General features: G+C 35.3%; 1 protein-coding gene across 10 annotated transcripts in view; it reads left to right on the top strand.

Annotated features, from left to right (window-relative positions):
- The window catches only part of CDH12 (cadherin 12), a 638,254-nt gene that overhangs the window by 475,116 nt on the left and 137,521 nt on the right, over window positions 1-25,617 (top strand). For 9 of the 10 annotated variants that reach the window (XM_072924059.1, XM_072924061.1, XM_072924060.1 and 6 more), the window contains one exon: window positions 11,526-11,941. The exons of the other annotated variant lie outside the window; for it this stretch is intronic. In XM_072924059.1, coding sequence (XP_072780160.1) covers window positions 11,711-11,941 — 231 coding nt within the window. In that variant the 5' untranslated portion in view covers window positions 11,526-11,710. The remainder of the gene's footprint in view (window positions 1-11,525; window positions 11,942-25,617) is intronic. 10 annotated transcript variants of the gene reach the window in all.

Here is a 25,617-nt window from a genome sequence, read left to right as displayed (position 1 = left end):
ATTTTTACTATTTCTGTTAGAGAACTATAAGAAGCTGAGTAAATTTGTAAAGTGTTAGAGATATAAGGAAATTAATTTACAGATATATTTTTAAAAGCTCACTGTGTAAACTGAGTTTTCTCTACTTACATAGGAAAATTTTCCAGGTAACAACTCTGTCACTGAACAATATTTGTTTGTTAAAAAAACACCAAAAATTTGTTCATTATGTTTATGATAAAGTGTGACCTCTACCATTAAAATTTAGATCTTTTTGTGAAAAAGTTCCATATAAATATTTTAGATGTCATAGGTGAGGTCCTCTTTTATTCCATTACATTAAAATGTTGTCTTTCAAATAGCTTTTATTTAGTGTATTTAATATGTGTTGAGTATCTGCATGTGTATTGCTATTTCCTTGCAATTCTTTAGGGTACAGGGTGTAACTTGTTTCTTGAAAGCATTTTAAGGTTTTCACCAGGCATTTGAAGCCCACAGTGTTTCTGAAAAATCAAAATATTTTATTTAGGAGCACAGAATATAGACCTATATTTTAGGCTTTCATGTTAATAGATGTAGTAACTAATAATAAGAAGAGACTTATTAATTTATATGGAAGAAATTGTGAATTTAATTGAAAAATGAACAAGAATCTTCTCTAAAAGTCCTCTGGACTTTCAAAGGTTTTTTCCTAGAGGGAAGTTAAGAGAGTTTGAAAAATACGAAGGCTTATTTTGGCTCCCTTACTGTCTTAATGTAAACAACAAAAGCTATCTTCATGAAGAGACTTAGTCATAGTGCGTGTGGGTGAAGCTTTGAAATTCCTGGAAAACAGGCAATACTTGCTGCTGATGTGTAGACCAAGAAGATTTGGTCTCAGTGATGGAGGACCAGGTTGAGAACACTTCAGCAATCAGTATATACACAAATCCATGAGGCCTAGAGCATCAACCTCACTTAAGTCCTCAGGAAAATAATAAAGCTGGAAGCCTGGAAACCATTTCTAAGTGTGTGAAGGACAAGAAGGCAACTGAGAGAAGTCAGTATGGATTTCCAAAGGAGAAATCAAGCTTAACCAACCTGGTAGCTTTCTATGATGAGGCGATTGGCTTGGTGGATGAGGAAAGTGTAATGAATGTAGTTTACCTTGACTTTAGAACAGCTCTTCACATCAGCTGCAAAACAATCTCATAAAGAGACTGGTGAAATTAAGTGGACAGTGAAGTGGATCAAAAACTTGCAGAATGGCCAGACCATTGAAACGGGCCACCCAGAGGGGTTTTGTAGTCTCCATCTGTAGAAAAAAAACTGTTTTGCCTATGTAGCTACAGCTGCTTCTTGTACCTGACCCTGACTGAGCTGGGGGTTTGGACCAGAGGAACTTCAGGAGTTCCATCCAATCTCAGCCATTCTGTGTTTCTGTGATTCTGTGATTAGAGGAACACCACAGTGGGTCACACTTGACCACAGATCAGAGGTTGCATGGAGGGAAACACATGTTTATTTCCACCAAATTAGTAGCCTTTCTTACAGCTTTGTCTTAAGCGCAATATTCCATTTATACCAGGACAAAATGTGTGTCTCTGGGCTGTGTCCTCTAGTAAGGTTAATCCACTAATCTTAGAGAAATATTTGATTTAGGTTGCTCCAGACTAAATGTGTCAATCTTTCTACCTTGAGACCTGAAGGTATTTTTTTAGTACAACAGGACAGTGCTCTTAGCAATTACAATATGTCTGATTGATTGGCTGCAATCTATAATACTGCAGGTATGACATTATCCTCTTGCCATAATGCTCTTCTTTCTGAGTTCAGCTGAGGTGCAATTTCAGCAGGACTATTTCAGCACTTCATTTCACTGAGCTTAACCTTAAAAAGACATTATCGATTTCCTATGTAAACCACAGTTTTGCAGACTGAAATAACTAGACAAATTTATGTTTATTATAAAAAAATAAAATATGCAATATATGCAATAAACAAGCTGCTCATTATATGTCTTGAGGTAAGTTACAATAATCATAAACCACCTAGCCACTATACAGTTGCATTTTTACTGCAGCATGGAAGGAGCTCAGACCAAAATAACAAAAAACCTTGCTTAAGTTGCAAACAAAAGAAAAAAGTAACCATTGCCTTTTATAAAGAATGAGGATGTTGACTGTAATAGTTTATGAAAATATGTGCTTTGTTTTAATTAATACTAATTTAATTATTGAAGTCATTCAAAGCAGGGTGTTAAGGGTAAACATTGTAAGATGAAATGGTTTCTATTCTAAGTTAAATCAGTGCTAACTGAAAATGGTTTATGACCCTTTATGGACATTTTTATTTAAAAAAAAATGTGCCTTTGAAATCATAAGCTTACAAGGATTGATGATATTTTGCATTTCATACTTAAATTTGTCTATTTCTTGTATTTCCTGTGAATCTGTGAGATTGGGCATGTATGTGTGTCTGAACAATGAAACAGACACAAAATAATATTTGCATTCAATTTATTAAATTATAGCAGATACATTTTTGAATGACACTATGAAAATATATTCACACCAGTTAATAAAAATCCACATGTGTACCAAATGGGAAAAAAAAGTACCAATAATTTATGTTGCTGAGTGTGAGTGTTACACAGATGACAAGACATGTTTCTTTTCTAATACATTATTTTCTTGTCCTTTTAATTTAATTTAATATTTAGAAAGGTAGGAAAGAATCTAAAAGAAAACTTATTTTCACCAATAAGATTTTCATTTATTTCTCTAGACAAGACAGACAGAGCTGCAGTAGTGAGTGTCACTTTATTTCCTTGTGCAACACCTCATCTATTGTGCTTGGCCTAATTGCTGAAATTCACAGCAGGCATCTGTTACAAAATTACTCAATTCATTACTCTTGAATTTGGGAAATGAGCAATCGTACACAAGAGACATGAGGATTTGTACTGATGAAAGTGATGCACAAATATTATTTAATCTTCTTTTAGAAATTGTACACAAAATGTCTCCTGGCATCTTTTAGCATCTCTGAGTTTAATCACGGACTTAGTTTGGGAGCACTTCCACATTGACTGGCAAGTAGAGTGTTTTACTCTAGTGAAAGGTTTCTTGACAAGAGACACAGCTAGTCACACATAGCTTTGATATTTTGTGAGTCTCCATGAAGTAAATCCAGTTTAGAAAAACAAAATATGAACGAGGACTACTTTGGCTGAAGTTATTTGTAGATGGCTGTACTCTCTATTTAGAGTAGCTGTTGCCAGTCTAACTAGAGCCTGCCTCAGTGTCTCTAATGACCTTATATTCCTATGCAGTAATGCTGGCTAAAACAAAGAAAACTTTTAAAGAATCAAAATAGAAACCCAGACATTACTATTTCTGGTATTTAAAAATACATGGAGGTTTTGATTTTTGAGGTTTTTTAGTTCCTTGATGATCACAAAAGAGTCATAGTCTTACCAGCAAATGTAGATAGGGTAAAAACAAGCTAAAATAGTTGTGAAAAGATATAAATTACCAAGCATAAGAGTTATATTTTTTTGAGCATTGGAGAAAGCTCAGAATAAATTAGGTGACTCCAAAATACTGAGAAGTCTGAGCTGATATTCTCACACTTCAGAAAACTGATGGGTTATCTCTCACTCCTGTTGTCTCTGGGCCTACCTGTTAAAATTCATAAGATTAATGGCCAGAAACCTGTTGGGCACAACTGCTGTCTGTCATGATTTTCTAAGGATGGTATCATCCTCTGAAATTGTATAATTCAGTGCTGTTAGAACAAATCTATTAACCTTTCAGAAGACTGAAATCTAAGTCAGACTATGGATTTCTATAATCTACTACAGAAAGGAATATTGGGGATTACACACCTTTTAATACTATGTTGATGGAGACAAGGACATTTACATCTATTTTATAGAAGTTGCAATAATGGGCAAGATGAGACCCAAATTTTCAATTTTAAGTGTCTCAGGTTATACACCAAGTTGATAAGAAGCAATACTTGTACCACCATAACGCAATACACAAAAAAATACCTGCAATATCTCATTTCAAAATTTCTATCTTTGAGTTAGTCTTGTAATTAGTGTAATTTTTTAGTCCTTCTGACACCAGAAACTTCAATAAATAGTTTCAAATTTCTTATAATCTGGTTCTGACTAATAGCGGAAAATCTTTTAATAATGAAATCTTAACTAAAGTATGTTTGCAATCTGATAGAATTCTTGACAGGTTCAGAAAAACAGAAATATCCCAAGGATTAAGAATATAATGGTAAAGATTACATTAAAATATACTCACATGCATTTCAATACCTCATGTTACATACAAAATTATAAATATATTTGAGCTGCAGCCTCAGATTTGTCAATTATTGCTTTACATGTACTGCTAATGTGTTGAGATGTTTTGATTTATTTCCCTTTCCCTCCTTTCCCCCATCTCATATATTTATTCAAAAAGCATAGCAGTACAGTAGAATGAAGGATTGTTTCCTGATTGTCCATGCTTTAGCATTGACATTGACAGATTCCTAGCAGAAATGAAAATGTTTGTAATTTATCAAAAATAAAGATTCTAGATCATTGACAAAGTAGGTATAGATTGACCATAAGACTTTTCTGAGTCAAACATGACACAAGACAGAATAAAAATGAAATTGATGACACTGCTTCATCATCTGACCATATTTGTAAAGGAAACTTTGTTCTTTTTGAAAACAGTTTGTTTCTTTCTTTTAACTGATGATTAATCTGTAGAATTGCATTATGTATTTACAGAGTAGTATAGGCCTGAATTTGAATTTCAGCAAAATATACATTAATTATTAACCTGGAGTGAAAGTGAAATTTCATTTTACCTGAGTTTACTTTCAAGAGTTCAATGAGCCATGGAGACATGTGCATTTGCTGATGTATTTACATTTTATAATGAAAGTTCCAGTCTTTTTTTTTTTTTTTAAACAACAATTATTTCCCTATATTCTTATGCATATTTGTGAATTATAAGTGACAATTTCCCTGGTAGAGGATGATGGCTCAGTCATAAATAATCTCCTGTAAGTATTACTAATGATGACAAAGCTGACGCAATATGTATAAATAGCTGCATACAGAACCAGCTAATTATTTTATTATTGAAAGGCTTAGAAATGCCAGACTCCTCTCCAATGTTAGGCACAAAAATGTGTTTACTGGGTATTCATAGAATATATCACACTTTTTTGTGCTGTAATATATCTTTGTGGCAACCCTCCTATGATGTGCTTACAAGGACAATCGCACTCAAAGATGGAGGACATAATTCTCATTTCACTTTGGTTTTATGCCAGTTAAAAGTCGATAGAGTAGTCCAGATTCATAGATGGTATTACTCAGTAGGCACAACTAACATCAGAATTGATCTGTCAACTAGTATATGAAATACATCTCTGCAGTGAACAATCGAATAGGGAGAGGAAGTGGCTTTGGCAGTCAAATCCAAAAATCATAGCCTTAGCCAAACTGATATTATTCTTGCCAAGTTGAATAATTAGAAACTTTGTAATAAGCAAAATATTTGACATTAAATAGTAGGATCTGGGGGCTTTTGTCATAGAATTTAACAAAAGTGAACTAACATCACTTCATTGCAGGGGAAATGCTTCCATCTATTTGTTGTTTAGTAGTCCAGAGAGTATAGTTCTTGTCCATATGATGACGTACATATTTCAGAAATACCAAGATTTAGCTTCCATATGTGTATTTTATTTTTTCTACCAAGTTTCAGCTTCCATGTGTGTATTTTCTACATATATTTCTTACATTAAATCAGAATGCTCTTATCACTTATCTACAGAACATTGGGATTATTTTAGGTGATTTTGGTTTATGTTCCCTCTCTTAATCAGCAACTCCCTATGAACAGCCTCTGAAGTAATGGGACTGAGATTCAGATTTTCAGTCTTGTGAGGATTCAGTCTAAAAAGCCAGAGAGCCAGCTAGGCTTCTGTGCTGGTGTTGGCTAGGACAGAATTCATTCTCTTCAGACTTGCTGGTATGGAGAAGTGGTTTTGGATTTGTGCTGGAAACAGCACTGATAACACAGGGATATTTTATTGACCACTGATCCATGCTCACACAGAGTAAAGGCCTTTTCTGTTTCTCTAACCAACCCAGCAGCAGACATGTGGGGATGCACAAGAATCTAGAAGGGGGCACAGCAAAATTACCCCAAATGATCAAAGAAATGTTCCATAACATATGGAGTCATGCACAACAATAAATTAGGGGAAATGTTGGGATCTGCTGCTATTTTCATTTGTATTTATTGGGGTTTATTTCTCTCCCTCAGTTATATAAATTGCATATTGTCATAGCAATATGATTATTATTGTTATTAATATTATTAATATTTTAATTAATATTGTTTTTATCTGAACCCACAAGTTTTCCCACTTTTATTCTTCCAGTTCTCTTGTCCCCATCCTCTTGGCTGAGGGAGTGAGTGAGCAGCTGTGTGGTGCTTGGTTGCTGGCAGATGTAAAACTACGGCAATTTATACAGCTTATTGAATCTCACACAAAGGGAGATAAAGGAATAACTGTTTTGGATGATGTTAAAACTCCAGCAGGTAGAAACACTGATATTTTTTCCCCATGACAGTTACCTGGCATGGATTCCAGATGTTATTCTTGCCAAGTTGTAGTAGTAGCTGCAGAGGTAGGACTTGCTTAATCTATTGAATGTTTTCTGACTTGTAGGATGGACAGAGTGAGAATTAAAGTCTTTGCTAGTTTGTGGTTTGTAATTTGTCTACTTGTAATTTCCCACCTAACCCCTCTTTTGATATTACCAAGTAGTTCCCATCCTAACTAAAAAGACCAGGTGGAAAAAGGAAAAATTACTTTCATTTGCAAAGTATCTAGGTAGGTTGTGAAGCTCAAGAAAGTCAAACTCACAAAGAAATATGGTAATTTAGAATCTAATCTAATGGCATTTGTTTATTTAAATAACTTTGATGATATCCACCTAACTGATTTTTCTAAACTCAGAGCAAAGATTTGCCATATCCTTTTACTTATTCTTTAACCATCTTATTCTTTAATCATCTCAAATACTTTAGCAGTCAATTTTAATAAATACCAAAAACATGGACTTGTTTTTCCTGCTGGTTTTTTTTTTCTTATTGCAAGATATTGCAGAGAAACAAGATTACATGGTCAGCTATTAAAGCATATCCATAGTTATAGATGTTATCTGGCTTTCCTGCTGGAATGATCAACCATCTTACAGTACCGCCAAGCTTTTTCAAACCTTTTTATGGGTACGAAGATGGTTGCTCTACATTAGCTCTTATTTCGCATGAGCTAAAGCATTCTCTGTGCTGATAGATTTATGGTAAAGGTGGCTGCAGAAATGTTCCCACCATCAGTGCATAATGGATATTTTGTCAGTAAGCAATTTGCCTCCATTCATGGAGGTTCAATTACCAGCCTTGCTGGACTGATGACAGTTTTGAGTGCATCATGGAGCTTTAGTGTTTCCTGCTTGTCTTTGTGTGACAATACTGCATCTGTGGTCTGATCCAAGTAGATACATCACATAGGTCTGCACCAGTTTTGGCTGGGATAGAATTTATTTTCTTCATAATGGCCTGTATGGGGCTGTGTTCTGAATTTGCCTGGAAACAGTGTAGATAATGTGTGGATGATTTACCTATTGTTGAGCAGTGCTTATGTAGTCAAGGCCTTCTCTGCACCGCACCTCACCTCACCAGTGAAGAGGCTGCAGGTGCACAAGACTTGCGAGGGGAGACAGCCAGGACAGCTGATCCAAGCTGACTGAAGGAATACTCCAGACCATATGGCATCATGGACAGCATATAGAGCTGGGGGGATGGGGAAGAAGAAGAAGAAAAGTTGGAATGTTTGCAGTGATGGCATTTGTCTTCCCAAGTCCCCACTATGTATGATGGAGCTCTGCTTTCCTGAGGATGACTGAAAATCTGCCTGCCAATAGGAAAGTAGTAAATGAACTTATTTGTTTTCCTTGCATTTGCAGCATTTGCTTTATCTATTAAACCGTTGTTAGTTCACCCCATGAGTTTCCTCACTTTCATCTTTTTGATTCTCTTCACTGGGTGTGAGTGAGCGAGCAGCTGAGTGGGGTTGAGTTCCTGGCTGGGATTAAATCATGACAAGATTAAAGATCATTTAAAGTTTCTTTTCAAATACTTCTCTACATGAGGCCTTATGTGAATACTAGTGATTGCAGAGGATCTGTGACTGTTCTCTCTACAAGGGATCTTTGCCAAGCATGGTGAGGTGATTTGTGTCTGCAGTACCATGACTCCCATTGATTGAGCGTTGTTGCAGCAGCAATGGCACGCATCAGTTTTGTATTCCAAAAGCATTTCTTTGCTCAAGCTCTTTAGATTAATGGCAGTATAGTCCAGGTCGGAATCAAAATTCTTGCAGGAGCACCATTTATGCTGTATTTTGTTATTCCCAATAAATAATTTTAGTAGTGATATTTTATTCATCATTTGCATTTCATGAGTTTCTAAGCCTGCAGTTTGGGGGACACAGTAAATATGATCAAGATTTCTTAATAATAATGTATTAACAGACTTCCCATGCTTGCTGTTGGTCATTTATTTCCCATTATCAATCTGGGAAAATGAATAGATGTAATCACAGGTAATAAAAGTATGTGTGGGGCTAAATTCATACTGGGCATCCCTTTGTGGCTCTCTTTATGGGTTAATTAGATCATGCATAATGGTACTTAAATCCATACAAGATAGTTTGAAGAAATGAGTAGCAATAGATAATATTGAAAAAACCCTAAGATCTAAGGAAAATCTGACCATCTGTACTTCTGTTATATATATGAAAGAGGTGCAATGAGGGTTCATGTCTGTTCACAACTATTTCACTGGATAAGTATTTCTTTATGAGCATCACTGGAAATAATATCCTAAAAATTTAGGAAATCATGTACCTTCCTTATGGTTAATTGTACTGAGTGGACTTCTAAATCCTTGTTGTCTTAGTAGTTTTCTGCTCAGAGATACATAAAGGACCGATGGATATTTGACAATATAAAGGCACTAAGACAGGTTTTGATGTAGCTTAAAAAGAAAGTGCAAAACAATAAGCACAGACTAAAAGAAAAGATACATCTTTTATATGAATGTTATTTGAATATTTATATTTTATTTTGAATTCCTGTACAAGTTCCAATGGTGCTATGAAATATATTCTATCAGACAAAGCCTCCTGCAAAGCCAGTGATGAAATTATGGGGAAGAAGAAGCTACTAGGGGAGAACCTTCTGCCTCAGTTTCCTACAGCACAAATGTTACAGAACAGCAAGCTGGAGTGATTTTTTCAAGTGCCAAAGTATGAGAGTCTCAATTATTTGCCTTGCTGAGGTTTAAATTAGGAAAGAAAAAGAAAAAAAAGGAAAAAAAAAAGAAGAAATATTGAAAGAAATTCTTCACGTTGAACTCTTTTGCAGCTGATGAGGGCATCTGTGCTGCAATCCTGTACTGCAACATCCATTAGCCTCCCATTTTTTCTCTGACCCTTCCATTCATCATCTTTTTGAAGCTGTAGGAAATGAAGCAAGCACTGGCATTGCTCTTTCCTGACTCTGCAGTAGGCATTCTGGGAGGCTGTCAGGGAGACCAATGGAGAAGGGTTAAAGTGCTCTGTGTCTTGCACTTGGTTACTAACCTTCCAGCCGAGGGGGAATTGCTCTCCTTCCATTGAAGTCTTTCAATCTCTTTGCATTACTTTTGGTGCTGTATAACATTTTAAAAGCTCCCTGACTGACAGACATGGCCGGAGGCAGAACTCTGCTGGGAGAACTGCAGTGTACAGAGTCTTCTCAGCAAAGAGAAGTGTTATGGCAATTAAATTGACTACAACACGATTTTGACATTTCTGAAGCAGTGCAGACTATCCCACCCCTTTCTTTTTTATATTTGTTTCAACCTCCCATCTATGTCTGGGCAGTTCAAGAGGATATGTTAATTTATTTTATTTTTTGCTGTTTCATGATTACTATGATTTTGCCATAAAAATGAGGAATGCACTCTGCAACCATGGATCAGGAGAGGCAAAAAAGTTTTGAAATCTTGGAACTGAATTATGGATGAACACAATCTGAATGTGATGTTATATATCACTGAATGCATTAAAAAGAGAAGCAGAAAACAACATGTGAACCGTTCAGTAAACAATTAAATCATACAAAATACACTGAATGCATATCTCTGTTGTGGTTGGGTAGTGTCTTAAAGTTCTTTTGCTGGAATAAAATCCATAGACTGCAAATGATTGTGCAAATATTAAGTTTTTACTCATTGCACAAAATAATATTTTGCTGTAGATGAAAAACATTGAAATGTTTTGAACACAACTTAGAAAAACATTTATTTAAAGGATTCTGAGCTGATGGAAGTTCTTTCCTCATCTTTTATCCTTTCTGAAGGTAGAATTAAAACACACAATAGATACCTTTCACCAGATTTTTTGCTTTATTTTTGATTAAGACCTAAAACCTAGCCTTTCAAATCAGAACAGAAAATCTCACCCTAATTTTAGCCTAGGAAGTGCAGTTATTCTTCCAGTTGTTTTTTTGGTTTTTTTTTTGTTTGTTTGTTTTTTTTTTCTTTTTTAAAACTTGTTAAGTTTTCCAGGTTCCTGATTATAAATCCTTTCTATTTAAATACTTCAGCATGTATCCAACCAATAAGAATTTCTGTGCTATTTATTGTTATGGATAGTAACAATATTATTTGTAAGGAAAATATAGCCTTTTGGCAGTATTTGAAAAAAAAACAACATATAGGGTTATGTAATTTATTATTCTTCTGTTTTGAGGTCCATATCATGTCATTACTTTTTAACCAGAACTCTATTGATTTCCTAGAAACCTATACTTAAAAATCAATGACACAATATGACCCTAACAAAGTGGTGAATTCCATAGTGCTATAAATTGTATTTTTACTTTTAAAATGTAAAATACATCTATCTTAAGTCCTACAGACTGTTATTTTTTATACCTGGCAACCAGCACACTGTAGAGAAGGCTTCAAGATGGTTTTCTGGCAGAGAAAGCGAGTAAATGTTCCTGCTCTGGACTGTAGAGGGAAAGAGTGGATCCCCTGTTCTCCAGTATTTTGTTTGTATTTTTTTTTTTTTTCAGTAAAAGATGTTTGAGTAAAATCTGACTAAAAGTAAAAAAGAAAAAAAATGAGTAAACATTTTTGCTGTCACTGATGGGAAACAGTTTTGTTTGATAACTGATCCTAAAAGAAATACTACAGCCCTGTTTCAGGCAGACACAAAGGTAATGTTAAGCAGAGCAAGAATGAGGTAATTACACAATGTTCTAGAGCAGCTCAATGCTACAATTTAAATAGCAATCTCTTTTAAACTGTGATTCTTATTATTTTTCTCTGTCTTTAGAAACTACCTAGGTGTGATGATTTTGATGAATGCTTCAGTATAAGCCTATGTAATTTGATGTTGCATGTAAATCTCTTTTATAGGTCCCTATAGATGGAATTTATTGCGGCAAATACCTTGTCATCAGAAGGATTAATGCCTGCATTAGCATTTCTGCAATAAAATCAGAAGCTAAGTGGTGAAGGCCACAGACACCTCAAACCTGGATTCCTCTGCTCAGCATTAAGTGCTGGAGTTTTTATTACTTGTGGTAGGGAAGCCATTGCCAATGCTCACAAGGAACTGCTTATCCCTGCTTCTCTGGGTCCTATTCGATGGAGGTCTCCTAACACCACTGCATCCACAAGCACAAGAGATTTTAGAAGCACAGCCAAGAGAAAATGTTGTCCCAGTGCCAGGGAGGAGATCATCTGCCCAGCGAGTCAAACGAGGCTGGGTGTGGAATCAATTTTTTGTGCTGGAGGAGTACATGGGCTCTGAACCTCAGTATGTGGGAAAGGTAATTTTTTACTATTTCTTTGATCGTTCAAATGATACAGAGAAGTAGTATAATGTATTATAAATGTGCACCCGTTTCTGGTGGGACAAATCTTCTTCAACTGGCCGTAGTTCCTCTGCTCATTGCTTTTACCATCCAGCATTTCCTGTAGTCACTATATACTTTCTGTCTTTGTATGTTTGTCTTATTTCCCTGTTCTTATTCAAAAACAAAAGCAACAACAATAATAAAAGCAAAGAAACAAGAGAGTTCTGTGTTTCACAACTAATTTTAATTGAGACTACTGTGATAGCATATTTGATTTTTAGCAACAAACATTGTTCTGATATCAAGAGATGAGATATAAACTTTATATTGCAAGCCCAGAATGAACAGTCATTGGTGTGATTAGTATGGTTATTCCAAATCTGTTTTCAGCTAATGATGATGCATCCTTTTTGGTCTGCTGTCTTATGTCTCAGAACAATTTACTTTTATTTCTGATTGTTCAGATTGTTTTCAAGTATTTCTAATATGTTTTATTTCTTCCTAATTCAAAAGTCCTGCTCTACAGCTTTTATACTGTATGTAGACATGCACAATCAGACCTGCAGAGATTTTTGCAATCCCCTCTCTCATTATATGTCTATTGTTTCTGTAAGTGCATAAGTAATTGACAGAAAACTGTTCGAGAGGTGTTGGGGTGGTGGATTTAAACAATAGAGTTTTCAGACAGGAAAGCTGAAAAGGACACCTGAAGAAAATCTTAGCAGAGTGTATAATTGGATGCTGTGTATAATTTTCAGTTAAAGTAAAGGACTTTATTCAGTGAAGATAACAAGTCAGGAATTTGTTTCCTGGGTCCCCAAATGCCACTTCCCTAGACAGCAAGGTTCCAAATTCACCTACTGCAAAAATGAGTCATCATGCTTCAGTTTTTACTTTAATACCATTGTGAACCTTTTCTTTTTGTGTACAAGTGGGAAACCCTTTTTTCTCTAAACATAAATAAATCAACAGAAAATTAATTTTTCCTCATGTCCTTCCAGAAAATTATTCTGAGGATGTATAAATAAAAAATTAGATTATTTAGCACAGCAGCCAAAAATGTACTTGGATATTGCACGAGAAGACATTTGTGTTAAGCCCTAAAATGTATTGGCCAAAGCAATTTGCAAAGCAGTGTGTTTGTACCACAAAGTTAATACAATAAGTTTGCTGTAAGTCTGAAGAAAGGGGAACCACATAATGGAAAAAATCATATTTGTGATATCCAGTTGATACAAGTTACACTTTCTCTAAGACATACCTTTGTTCTGGCATCTTTCTGAAGATGCCAACAAGGACTCTCATCACACTTGGTGCTGTAGCACAGGCAATGTGATTGCTGTGCCTTTAATGTCAAAAGACAGAGATATTACTAATGCCTCACTATATTTTCATTAGTCTTCATTCCTTTCTGTAAGTTCTTCTTGCTAGTCATTTCGGGTCAGTTCTAAACTGCCAAAAAATGTTAATTTTGCACAAAATGAACTATTATCAATGTACTGATGAATGAGCTTCTTCCTTTGTCCTGTTTTTGTTCCACTGATATTAAGTTTATAAGAAACGTTAGAACTTGTGGAATATTTTCATTAAGACTAACACTTATTACAGATTTACCTGGGTATTTTTACTTGTTAAGACTTTTTTATACTGTTACAAATTGTGTGACACTTTTCAAGTATGAACAAAGTCAAAAAGTCAAAGCCCTTTTTTTACATCAAAACACCTGCTTCTAGAATAGAGCAATTAATTCTAGGTAATTACTTTCTTCAACAATGTTATTTTGATATTTATCACAACTTGTTTAATCTATATTAACTATTTGCTTTACTATATCTGAAAACTCAACAAACACTGCCAATTTTTGTATGTCATCTTTGCTGAATCTCTTACAAAAAACAGAACACAAGCAAATAAACAAAACCAAGATGGAGATGTTGGTGTTTTCCCCTTATTTTCCACAAAGCTCTCAATGCAGGCATAACACTGAAAGAGAGAAGTTTCTTAGAGAAATTGTGCTTTCAGATCGAGATAGCAAAAGTCCGCCTTCATATAAATTCAAACCATTGTCAGCATACTAAAATATATCCAACAGGCACTAATCAATATCTTTAGATCATATCCAATTTTTAAAAATCATGTAATATTTTAAGATGTTAAATGCAGTTGAGTTCTGGATTGGTTGCAGAACTAAATCTGCAGAATCAAATGATTCACCAAAATTACATGTTTTCTCCAAAGGCATATATTTTCAATTTAATTATTTTTATAATGCTACTGTTCTATATTTTAAATTAGTAATAAGTATATTATAAAGTGTAGGATAGTTCATGTGACCTGAAATCACAAAGGTTTTATCTTCTTTTAGCCATGATATCAGGACACCTGTGCATAGGCATTTATATTACTTATTATAGAACTACTGCACTAATAATGTCACAGTAATTTATAAATAGGATTTTAATGTATCTATTAAATCAGCTGACAGTTTCACTAAACAGTTGAGGGTGACTAGCTTATATTGCAAACCTTCTGTAAGAGAATACAAATTTACAGAAATAATGTCTTCTGTTATCAGCCAGTGCATGTAATTCCTTTCATGCCTTTTTTTAGATGACTATCTCAAGAAATGTCAGGTTGCAAATCAAAATACAGTTTACAAACTGATGGGGATTAGTCTAGCTTACAGGTGGTGATTTTGAAATAGTGCTTGAAGCTTACACATTAAAAGCATTTGACCTGATTATTAAAGTTTGGGAATATGTTCAATGTAATCTGGAAGAAGAATAAAAATCCATCAGATTGATTACAGAAGATAAGTCTCTATGCTCAACATTCATTAAGCAGATCCAGCCTAAAAAGTAAAATTAGAGTATGATATTTCCATGCAACCCATGAAAATGGACAGTAGTCCGGGAGTAAAACGAGGCTTACCCATTTACTTTGTAGTGCTTTTTACTTGTTTTCCTGGTACTGTGCAGATCCAGAAATCCAGGCAAAAACAGCACGTGTGGATGAAGACAAAAAGTTCATGACTTTTTTTTTGTGCAAAAGCACAGGTCTCAGTGAATGGTATCAGAAATCATCAGAGGATCAAGTCCTCACACAAAAACAAGTCCCAGCACAGTTTACACCCGCAAACAAGGCAGTAGTTTTAATTGCCCTTATGCAAGGATACCTGAAGGGGGCACAGCCCCACCAGTACACTAAAAATATGTCTGTAACCTTTCTTTATTGCTGTGTTTCAACAGTGACATGCAGAGGCAGCAAAATAAACTGAAAGTTCAAGAGAACAACATGGTCAAGATAATACTTGCAAAGGTTTTGGATGGCCGCATGTGACATTTTCCCTTTATATGTGTCTTTGCATTCCTAGTGTGTAAATGCATCACATTTTTCTTGTGTTGCACACCTGCACAATTGCTTGAGAATTTTTTTTTCTGTCTGTCCTCAAGTTTGCAGAGACAGGCATATGGTAGCTTCTACTGGATGCAGACTGGGTACATAGGAAAAGATTTCAAAGTCCTCTTCAGTGTAGTGGACATTTCTATTTTCCAGTCTAGCAAAAACAAACAAATAAAGGAAAAAAAATCCCCCAACAAAAAACAAACAAACAAACAAAAAAACACAACAAAAATCCCAAAACCCCAGACTACCAGATAATTTTCTGCCAATTAATAACCTATGTTTTACAAGGTTGTTGTTTAAACCTCTTCCACATTAATGCATGCTCACATACTAATTACTACAAATATTTTTTGTTAAATAAAGGATGCTGAAAAATTTAATATTCAGGACTCTTCTGTGGCAGTACAGGGTAATGTAACAATATGGTATTTTTCATCTGACTCTGTCCTGAGAAAGCCTCATCATCTTCAGAGGTTTGCCCATATATCAAGGCAGAAAGAATGCTGATTTGGAGGAAGCAGAGCTCTATATCTGTGAACAGAACAGCATGCTTTTTCAAAACCTTATCATTTATCCTCTGCATCTGAAATATGAGCGTAGAATTTATTTATGCACTTTATAGTGGATAATTTTTAATATGATGGAATTAATGTTGACCACCTTCCATTAGGCTTAAATCAACATGTACTTCTGAATACACGCTCTCTTTTTACAGTTATTTTCCCTCTTGGGTGAGTATCTGTATGACAGGGTAGTCTGTAAAGGAAATTATGCACTGCTTTTTTTGAATCTGTTCAGACAAACAATTTTACAGAGCAGTGGCTATCATTTTGGCATTATTCAAAAGCACTGAGTTGACTTGAAAGAAAAAATAAAATTTAAGGAAAGGAAATACATGCAGTGAATTTGAAAGCTACTGCCCTTTGAAGGAAATGTACCCTGATTAAACTAATCTTTTTTAAAATTATATTTCCACTAGATTTTTAGTAATATGATCACAATAATATTTCATGTAAAGTTGTCAAAAGGGTTTTTTGTAATTTATCATATTCCATTTCCATAACTGAAGTAACAATATTAGAGATAGCTATGTATTATTTCCATTAGACATTTACACAGTGCCATCATCAAGGAGATGAAAATTGTTTCAGGGACTGCTGCTAGTAATGTATTAATTGACTCCCATGACACAGGACATCACAGTTACTCATTCTGTATGATTTTAATACGAAAGATATGCTATGTATGAGAATGAGCTTTTTCAGTACATCGAACATCTACTCACCTCTGTCTCCTGACATCAAAGTGAAATCTTGTTGAGCCTTAGTGGTCTTTAGGTAGTAATTTAAAGAGCAATCAGGCATGATCACATTAACATGGCTTACTAAATTGGTTTACGGAATTTATGCTGGGCACATATTCAAGCAAAAGCACTGTCACAATTTATTACAGACAAGGAAACTGATGAGGAGAAATGAAATGGTAAAAAAGGTGTAAGAGGAATCAGAACTGGTATCAGAATTCTGGATTTATTTTTTTGCTCTGTTGAGCTGAGACCTTTGTCTCTCCCACTTATGTCTGGTGAAAAAAAGTGATGACTTTAAAAGCTTTGCATCCTGTATATTGCATAGAGTATGCGAGACACAAAGTAATTTTGACAGTTGCACCTGAAAGTGTGAGAAGGAAATGGAACTGTGGAAACACAAAACCCTCATGAGCAAGTCAGACTTGCATTTAATGTTTACTCCTGAAAGCTAACCTTTTTGGCAAGGTGTACAAAGACATGCAGCAGAGATGAACAACTTGCAACAGAATGTTTATTATTGATCTAGTGGCTTCCCTTTGTTTATTGATTTGCTTAGGTAGCTCATAGCAGATAAATTAGGAGCCTAGTAGTAGTAAGACCTCTTGCCTTTGGTCCTCACATTGATGAAAATTATATGAGGTATTTGGATCTAGAAAAGAAAAAAGGAGGGCTGATTTTTTTTACTGATTGCATGAAAGAGGAGAAAGAGTGAGCTCAGGACAAGGAGAGATCAGAATAAAAAGGAAGGATCAACTTCTTGAGCCATCACCCACATTTTAGAGGATGTAAAATGTTGAGGTTATTGTTCTGAACAGCTAAGAAAGTCACAGACTGAAATATTTCAAACTCTGAAATTTAGCAGGCTGTATTATGCAAGGATCCACTGGTGGCTGTAGAAGATTCAGAGCCTGTGGAAATGGTCCCGTTAGAATGAATGACTGGGTCTCACAAGACCTCCAAACACAGCTGAGTTAGGGTGCTAATGGTGCTTGTGTGTCTGAAATTTGTGTTGCCAACACAGATAGAGAAATACAAATGAGCTTGTAGAAATTAAGCTGCTAAGGAAAAGTCTTACACATATGGTAGTTTTATTTGCAATGCTTCCGTATAAATGGCTTCATCTGGGCAGGAAGTTTATTTAAACAGGGAAATATGCAAAAAGATAGTTTAAAAAATATTTAGAAATTTTTCAAAGGATTTGAGGAGAACAGACAAACCAAAACAGTCTCCTCCTTTAATCTAAAAAAATTCAAAGATGTTATTGTTTTTTAATCTAAAGATGGATTTTGGCTAAGAATTTCTGATTCACCCAGTAGACATAGTGTTATTGATAGTCAGATCAGGCATGGGCATGTGTTTTGTATGTCAGCAATGCAAGCTGAATTTATAATTAGTAAAGCATTAGGCCATCAATTAAAATTAAGCTGCGATCACGAGACCTCCTTTCTGGAAGATCATCAAAATGCCAAGTAAAAAATTAAATAGCATTTGCCAGACAGCAAAATGCGGGAAATTATTAAGTACCTGGAGCCATTCCTGTATCTGGGTAATAATATGTAAACCAAAATAACAAGAAGGTTCAGAAATGGAATAAAATTTATGATTGCTGCAACATCTGGGGTGTTCAAAAAAATGGAGATCCTATAATGCCACAAATGTGCTACACAAGTGGAAATTTTCAACAGGAAAACAAAAAAAATTACAGAAATATGAAAGAACTGCTAAGTGATAGGAGACTAGATTAAAGCTTAGTATTTAATATCTATGAGATAGATAACTTTTTTCACAATGTGGACTTTTTTATTTCCTTTGCTTATTATAGAGGGATGCAGATTTGTCATTAAAACAGTAATTGGGAAAAAACTGCAAATTTCAGAAATATAAATAATTTATAATTCTACTTAATTGTCAAAATATGCATATTTATATAATTTTTATATTTATACAGTTTTCACTGTAAAGCAGCACTGTGGACCAGCAGGACCTGGAGGTCCTGGTCAGTGGCAAGTTGAACTCATGGGGTCAGCAGTGCCCTGGCAGCCAGGAGGGCCAACCCTGTCCTGGGGGCACCAGGCACAGCATCACCAGCTCAGCAAGGGAGAGGATTGTCCCCTCTGCTCTGAGCTGGGGTGGCCTCACCTCGAGTGCTGGGGGCAGTTTTGGGTGCCACAATATAAGAAAGACATTAAACTATTTAAGGAGTGTCCAAAGAAAGGCCACAAGGATGGTGAAGGCATTGAGTGGAAGTATGAGGAGCAGCTGAGGACACTTGGTCTTTTCAGCCTGGAGAAGAGGAGGCTGAGGGGAGATCCTATTGCAGTTACAATTTCCTCACTGGGGAAGAGGAGGGGCAGGCACTGATCTCTCCTCTGTGGTGACCAGTGACAGGGCCCCAGGGAATGGCCTGAGGTTGTGTCAGGAGAGGTTTAGGCTGTAAGAAGGAAAGAGTTCTTCATCCAGAGGGTGTTTGGACACTGAAACAGGCTTCCCAGGGAAGTGGTCACAGCATCAGCCTGACAGAGTTCAAGGAGCATTTGGACAGTGCTCACAGGCACATCGTGTGACCCTTAAAGCTGTTCTGTGCAGGCAAGGACTCAAAGTTCCTTGTTAATCCCTTACAACTCAGAATATGCTGTGATTCTGTGATTTAAATTGTTTCAATACAATGCAAATCTTTGAAAACATAGCATGAAAAATAACCGCTGAAATTCAAAACCAAAGTATGAGCATGAAATAGAATGTAACAAAATTAAAATTTAAATTCATTTTTTCAAACAAAATTGTAAATATCCTAAAACAATAAGAAAACCCCAAAAATGAACAAACAAAACCCCTCAAAAAACCCCACAAACAAGCAAACAAACAAAAAGCAAAAAAAACCCTCCACAAAACAACCTCAAACCCCACAGCTAGGATCAATCAATCATTAATAAAGCATGGTTCATAAGCAAAAGAATAATTTCATATTAGCTGTCCAGCACCAACATATAGGAGAAGCTGACAAGTTAGAAGGTTATATCATTTTCAGTCACTGCAGTTAATATCCTTGTATGCAAATCATAAACAGAAATGATTTGGATTGTCAGTCTTTTCAAGAGTTGCCATTACATAACATAGTTTTTAATTTAGGGCTCTGAAAGTGTTTTAACAGCAGATGTCCTAAAGTGAAAAACCCCCCACTCTTCTGCAGGTGATATATCAAACCACAATTTCTGTTATATAACAGAATGGATTGGAGCAAGTATTGGTTTTATGGAAATGACCATTTCCCTCTCTCTCAGCAATGCTTCATGTCCCACAGGCTCTACATGACCTGTCTCTCCTCTCCCTCTAGAGATAACCATTCCCTAATCCTTCTTTCTGTCTCCCTGTACCTGATATCCACTCTGATGCAAAAGTTACAATCACCTTACTTCTTGCATAAGATCTGTTATGTATCCTATTAAATTCTGAGGAATTAATCCAGTTAACAGCAGCCTTGAACTCCACAGCTTCTCTTCTGGTTTCAAATAGACCTTGTGTACCCAAAATCTTGCTTATATTCTCTACACGAGTTGATGAAATGAATTGTCTTTCATAAATGAGCCTAGTCTTTCTTACATAATAATTATTGCATAAAACAGAGTACATTACATATTTTTCTAGCCAAGAAAAAAATTCAACATGAAAAGTTAAAAAAGGTCTTAACAAAGAAAAGTGGAATGGGACAAGATTAAAACCGAGAACATAATAATAATTCATAAAAATAACCTAATATTATTTAGATGCCCCAGTAGTGGAAAATAATTTTGTAACAGGAACACTGTGGTATAGTTTTCTTCCTGTTTTGACTTAGTTATCATTTAGTCAATCTAAATGGAGATAATAAAATCCCAAATAAGCCAATAACCTCATAGAGAGGCATTTGCAGAGTGTTAGGAAAAGATGATGCTATTTCTAAGGGTGGAAGATGATCTAAAGCATAAAAACATTCTGGTGTAAAATTGGACTTTTCCTACCAGTATTGTTTTTGAACTCTAAAATAACTCCAAGATAATTTCCTTGGTGTAGTTCACTGTGCAGTACCAGATGGATGTGTTCTATGACTGCTCCAGGGCAGTGATACATGTGCCCTATAGGCAGGAGAGGGTGACTAAGAGGAAAGGTGATTATATCCACACTGCTGGGTGAGATATCCCTCCCCCACCCAGACCAGGGGCTGATCTCATCAAAGCTGAAAAATGGAGGAGAAAAGCTGAAAGACATACTAATGAGAGAACACAATGTCTACTAGCATTGGCGCATACTAAAATTAAAAATAATGCAGTTTACAGTAACTAGCTTAAATTTAATTTTCCTCTGGAGAAGGGTTTTTTTTCATAAATACATAAATACAATAGGTTTTTTCTAAATAGCAGTGTGCAGTAGTTATTCTTGTATTTACAGTAAGAGAAAAAAGTGTGTGTAAAGAACAAAGCAAACAGAAAAAATTCCTGTCTTCCAGAACCAGTAGTAATTATAAAAATTATTACCTTGTGTGCATTGTATTTATTTTAGCTGTCAGTCCCTGAACATGTAAGTTAGAGTTGTTATTGATTCTGTTATCAATGATTGATACTGTTATGCCATTAAAACCTTGCTACTCCTTGCTAAAAAAATAGACTTTCAGTAACAGATGGGTTATTCATTCCTATTGTTGTGAAAATGCTTAATTGACCACTGAAAAAACATTACTATGTTTCATCCTGGACACTATGATTCAATATCAGTAAGGATTTAGGCTGGGGCCTATGTTGTTTAATGTCATCATAAATTGTTTTGGAAAGTGTGAGAGGATCCAGGGAAGTGTTTGCTTTTCTAATTAAGCTACTAGAGTTACTAGACACAAAGGCTAAATGGAAAAAATGGGTAAAAAAACATTATGAAAGAGGACTAAAATAAGACATGAAATCTGATGTAAAGTGGTACATACTGTGGGAGGAGGAGAATAATTCCAATTTCATTAATAAATTGTTGTTCTCTGTGGAAATTATAATCTCTCTCAAATGATATCTTGTTTCATAATAGCTGTATGCACATTTGCTTAGTGTGCGATGAGTGCCATAAAAAGCAAATGGGATATCAGAAATTCTTAGCAGCAGCTGAAGGAAATAGATGTCATTAATACAGCTTTGTATGTAAATTTCTGGTGAGCCTGTATCTTCCACACTGGGAATGATTTCTCCCTAGTCTCAGAGAAGATGTGTCCCACAGAACTTGGAAATGTACAGACAAGGACAAAAGGTTAATCAGAACCTTTGGACTGACTCGTCAGTGAGGAATAACTGAGTAAGATAGGTTTCCTTAGCCTGGAAAAGGAGCAAAGAGAAGGAGATATGATAGGTCTCAAAAATATCTAGAACATAGGCATGAGACTAAAGGGGGAAGATTACTGCCTTCCACAATGCAAGATGTGTGGGGCACAAATGAAGCCAACAGGTTGCCCATTCAGACCAAAGAAAAGGAAGTGATTGTTCATAAAATGGATCAATCCAGAATAGGTAGCTCCATGCCATATGTTGCTGTGGAGATAACAGAATTTTTCATGCTAATGATAAGAGAACGAAGAAATTAATAAAAAATCAATTTGCCAAAGGCTAATAACTATAGTCAACACCAGTATCTGCACGAACCACTAGACACTTGGCAATTATGTGCTGAGCTCTGACTTTCACCTTTGCCAGAGGCAGAGTTTGGGTTGGAGGCCACGTGCACCCAGTGCAGCATACCATGCTTTGGGGTCCAGTGATAGTAACAGATATGCTTCTCCACCTAGAATAAAATAAGTGTTTATATTAGTCATGTTCACAAAAGTGACTCATTTGTTGCATGTGGTTTCGACAGTTTAATAGGCAAGGAATTTTATCAAGTAAGAAATTAGGTCTGAACAGAAAAAATACATTTTATTAAATAGTATTTCTCTTAGTGAAAAAATATGTACATTTGTCTTTATATATAAAATGCAAACATCTGCAGTACTTCATGTAACAATTTACTGATATTTTTGTTGATTTGGATATATTAGTAATAATATTAGATTCAAAAAACATAAGACAGTAGTGCAGGTCACTATTACAAATGTAATGCCAAAAAAAAGTCTGGTTAGCAAGAGGCTTAGGATGTTGTTGCGAATCCTCATACCTTTCAATATCTCATACTGCCATCCATTCCACACAAACTGCTTCTTTAGTTTTCTAGTCCATGTCATTGACAGACGACTGTCATTAAAACATCCTTAAAAAGAGCTGAGCCTCTTCAGGCCCCTTACAAATCCGCCAGAGCATCCCTTCTATCTGAAGCTGAGCTAAGCACAAAATACATTTGCTATCTAGGATGCAGCCCACACACTCAGTTGGTGATTTGGTTTCCTCTCTGACTTTAAGTGAGAGGGAACTAGCTCAGCCTATGCTCAGGCCAACTTGGGAATGTGAGGGGACTTGATCAGGTACAGTGAAACCTCCCAGGCAAGCTCATCATCCACATTCAGCACGAATGTGACAACACTTGAACCACAGTGGTACCCACACTCAAACTCAAATATGCTTGCAAAAGACAAGGATGATACAAAGCAGATACAAGACACATACAAAGCACAAATATTCCTGTATGTCTTCTTGCTGGGATATTTTTACCCTCTTATATAAAGCTTATGGCATTCTTATAAAAGGCAGTAGGTGATTTAAATTATACTTCACAGTCTGCTTCATGAAAATAAAATGATCTCTTTAGGGGATGAGATTTGTGATCATGTCTTGTTATTCTGACTGCCTGATAAGCTGAAAATCAAGAAGTAATTGAAAGGACTTTTTTATTACACCTATACTTCTGTGGAAGAATTCCTTGTTCATCTTGCAAGTTTAAAAACCTTCAGAGTTCTGTATATGTTTGCATAAAGTATTCATATACAAAATCCCACATACGTTGAAGAGTAGGTGTTTTATGTGCTGATTGAATAAGAATTTAGGCCTGTCAGGAATGCGTTCACCAACCTTTTGGTTTTTGTTTAATTTTTTGGTCTTCAAAAAGAGTCTTCAGTTCAAATTGTCCTTTAAAGAAGCTTAAGGTAAGACAAGATGAGAGAATTTTCTGTTCCAATATCCTAGAGGATAATGTCAATAAATGAGTTTTAATTAGTAAATCCTTTTCTGTGTCACTGTGGCAGTGGGTAAACCATAGTCCTTTGATGGTAATTCTATGCCATTCAGCAGAGGTTGTTCTATTTAAGTTTTTCTCATAGCATTGGTTTTCAGGAGTGATGTCTGAGTAAGATATTGATCACAGCTGATTCTGAATTTTTTATGTTTTATCATACCTTGTAAAATTACTACCAGTGTAAAATTACTACTTTGAAGAGAGTACAGTTTTTTAGTGTTTCAAAATGCAGGATCCAAAGTTATTTTCCTGAATGTGTCAAGTTGTAGATGTGAATAGTCAAGAAGAGGTATTGTGTCAAAAACAATCAGCCTATAAATATGTATGTATTATTGCTGATGTGAATTAAGGATTATAATAAAAGAGTGAGATAGGACAGTTTAATTACTGTGACAGTCTTGTCTTTTTCTTACTGTGAGAATTGAAGCATAAACTGTGGAAGAGAAAGCTAAGGAAAAAATCCTCATTGACATTATTAGTGCAGTATATATTTTCTGGAAACCAAGAGTACTTTTCAGTACAGTCATATAAGCCAGTTAATAGCTCTTGCTTGTCAAATCCAGCTGTATCAGCTCAGCAGCAGGTAACTGCTTCTAGTTTAATTGATGCCAGTATTAGAGTCCAGAAAAATAATCAATGAGTGTTTGCAGAATCAGGATATTCCTGTGTAAGCCAAATGAATTCTGGCAGACAGCATTTGTACAGATTAAGAATCATTATAAAGATGCTGAAAACTTGAAAAACTGACCAGTAAAACTGAAAATTTTTTAAAATTAAAAGATTTACTTATTTTCAATAATTTACATGCTAATGGACTAATTTTATATTAACAGGAAGTTAAAGTGTATGATTTATATTAGAAACAAGAACTTGAGCTGCTTTTTTTTTTTTATAGCAAGATACAGAACAAAATATAAGTTATTCTTTCATTTGGATGCAAACAAGATTGGGTTTGGTTCTTTTTTATGTACTATTTTATTTACGCTATTCACCATTTTGACATGTTTATTGCACTATCATATCTGAAAGCTATTGTAAGTCCTGGTTCTTGAGTGCACTTAACCATTCCTTCTTCAGCAAGCTGAGTCTTTTGCTAGGTGAGTCTGGTAGCAAATATAGCATAATTTCATTACCCAGGGCAGTAAAATTAGACAGACTAACAATTAAAAAATAGTGTCTAACCTATTTCTTTTGCTTTGGAGCAACATTTTTTAAAAATAAATTGTAATTGATCCTACAAAAAAAAATTATTTGCTCTGTCCTCTTTGCTTATTAACCTCTCTTTAAAGTAGAGTGATTCAAAGACATGCTTTTATGGGCCTCATCACTTAGGCATCTGAACATTTCAGTCACTATTCTTGCAGTGGCTCAGTGAGACAAGAAAGTAGCAGCTCTCTTCCCTAAGTAGATATTCAAAGCATAGGAAGACTGAATTATTTTCTTGAAAAAATTACAAATTAAATTGAAACCTTAAAAACTAGGAAGTCCATCCTTCTGGTTTTTCTAATTCTTGTTAAATGTGGGACTTTTTATATAAATGATAGTTTACGGTTTGATGTTGTCTGGATTGATAAGTGGGCAGTTGTGTCTCTGTGGAAGGACACTGTTACAGGGAGCTGGGCAGATCTGGCTACCTGGAAATTAAATAAAGGATTACTGATTAAATTTTCCTACATCTAGCACTGCAGTGCTCTTTAGATTAAATAGTTAGCTTCCAAGTCCATTCCTAGTCTTGACATTAATAATGTCAAATTTGTAACTGCAAGGT

Source organism: Taeniopygia guttata, chromosome 2, assembly GCF_048771995.1.
Source record: "Taeniopygia guttata chromosome 2, bTaeGut7.mat, whole genome shotgun sequence".
NCBI lineage: Eukaryota > Metazoa > Chordata > Aves > Passeriformes > Estrildidae > Taeniopygia > Taeniopygia guttata.
The sequence above is the reverse complement of the archived record's forward strand: the minus strand, read 5'-3'. Positions and strand labels throughout refer to the sequence as shown.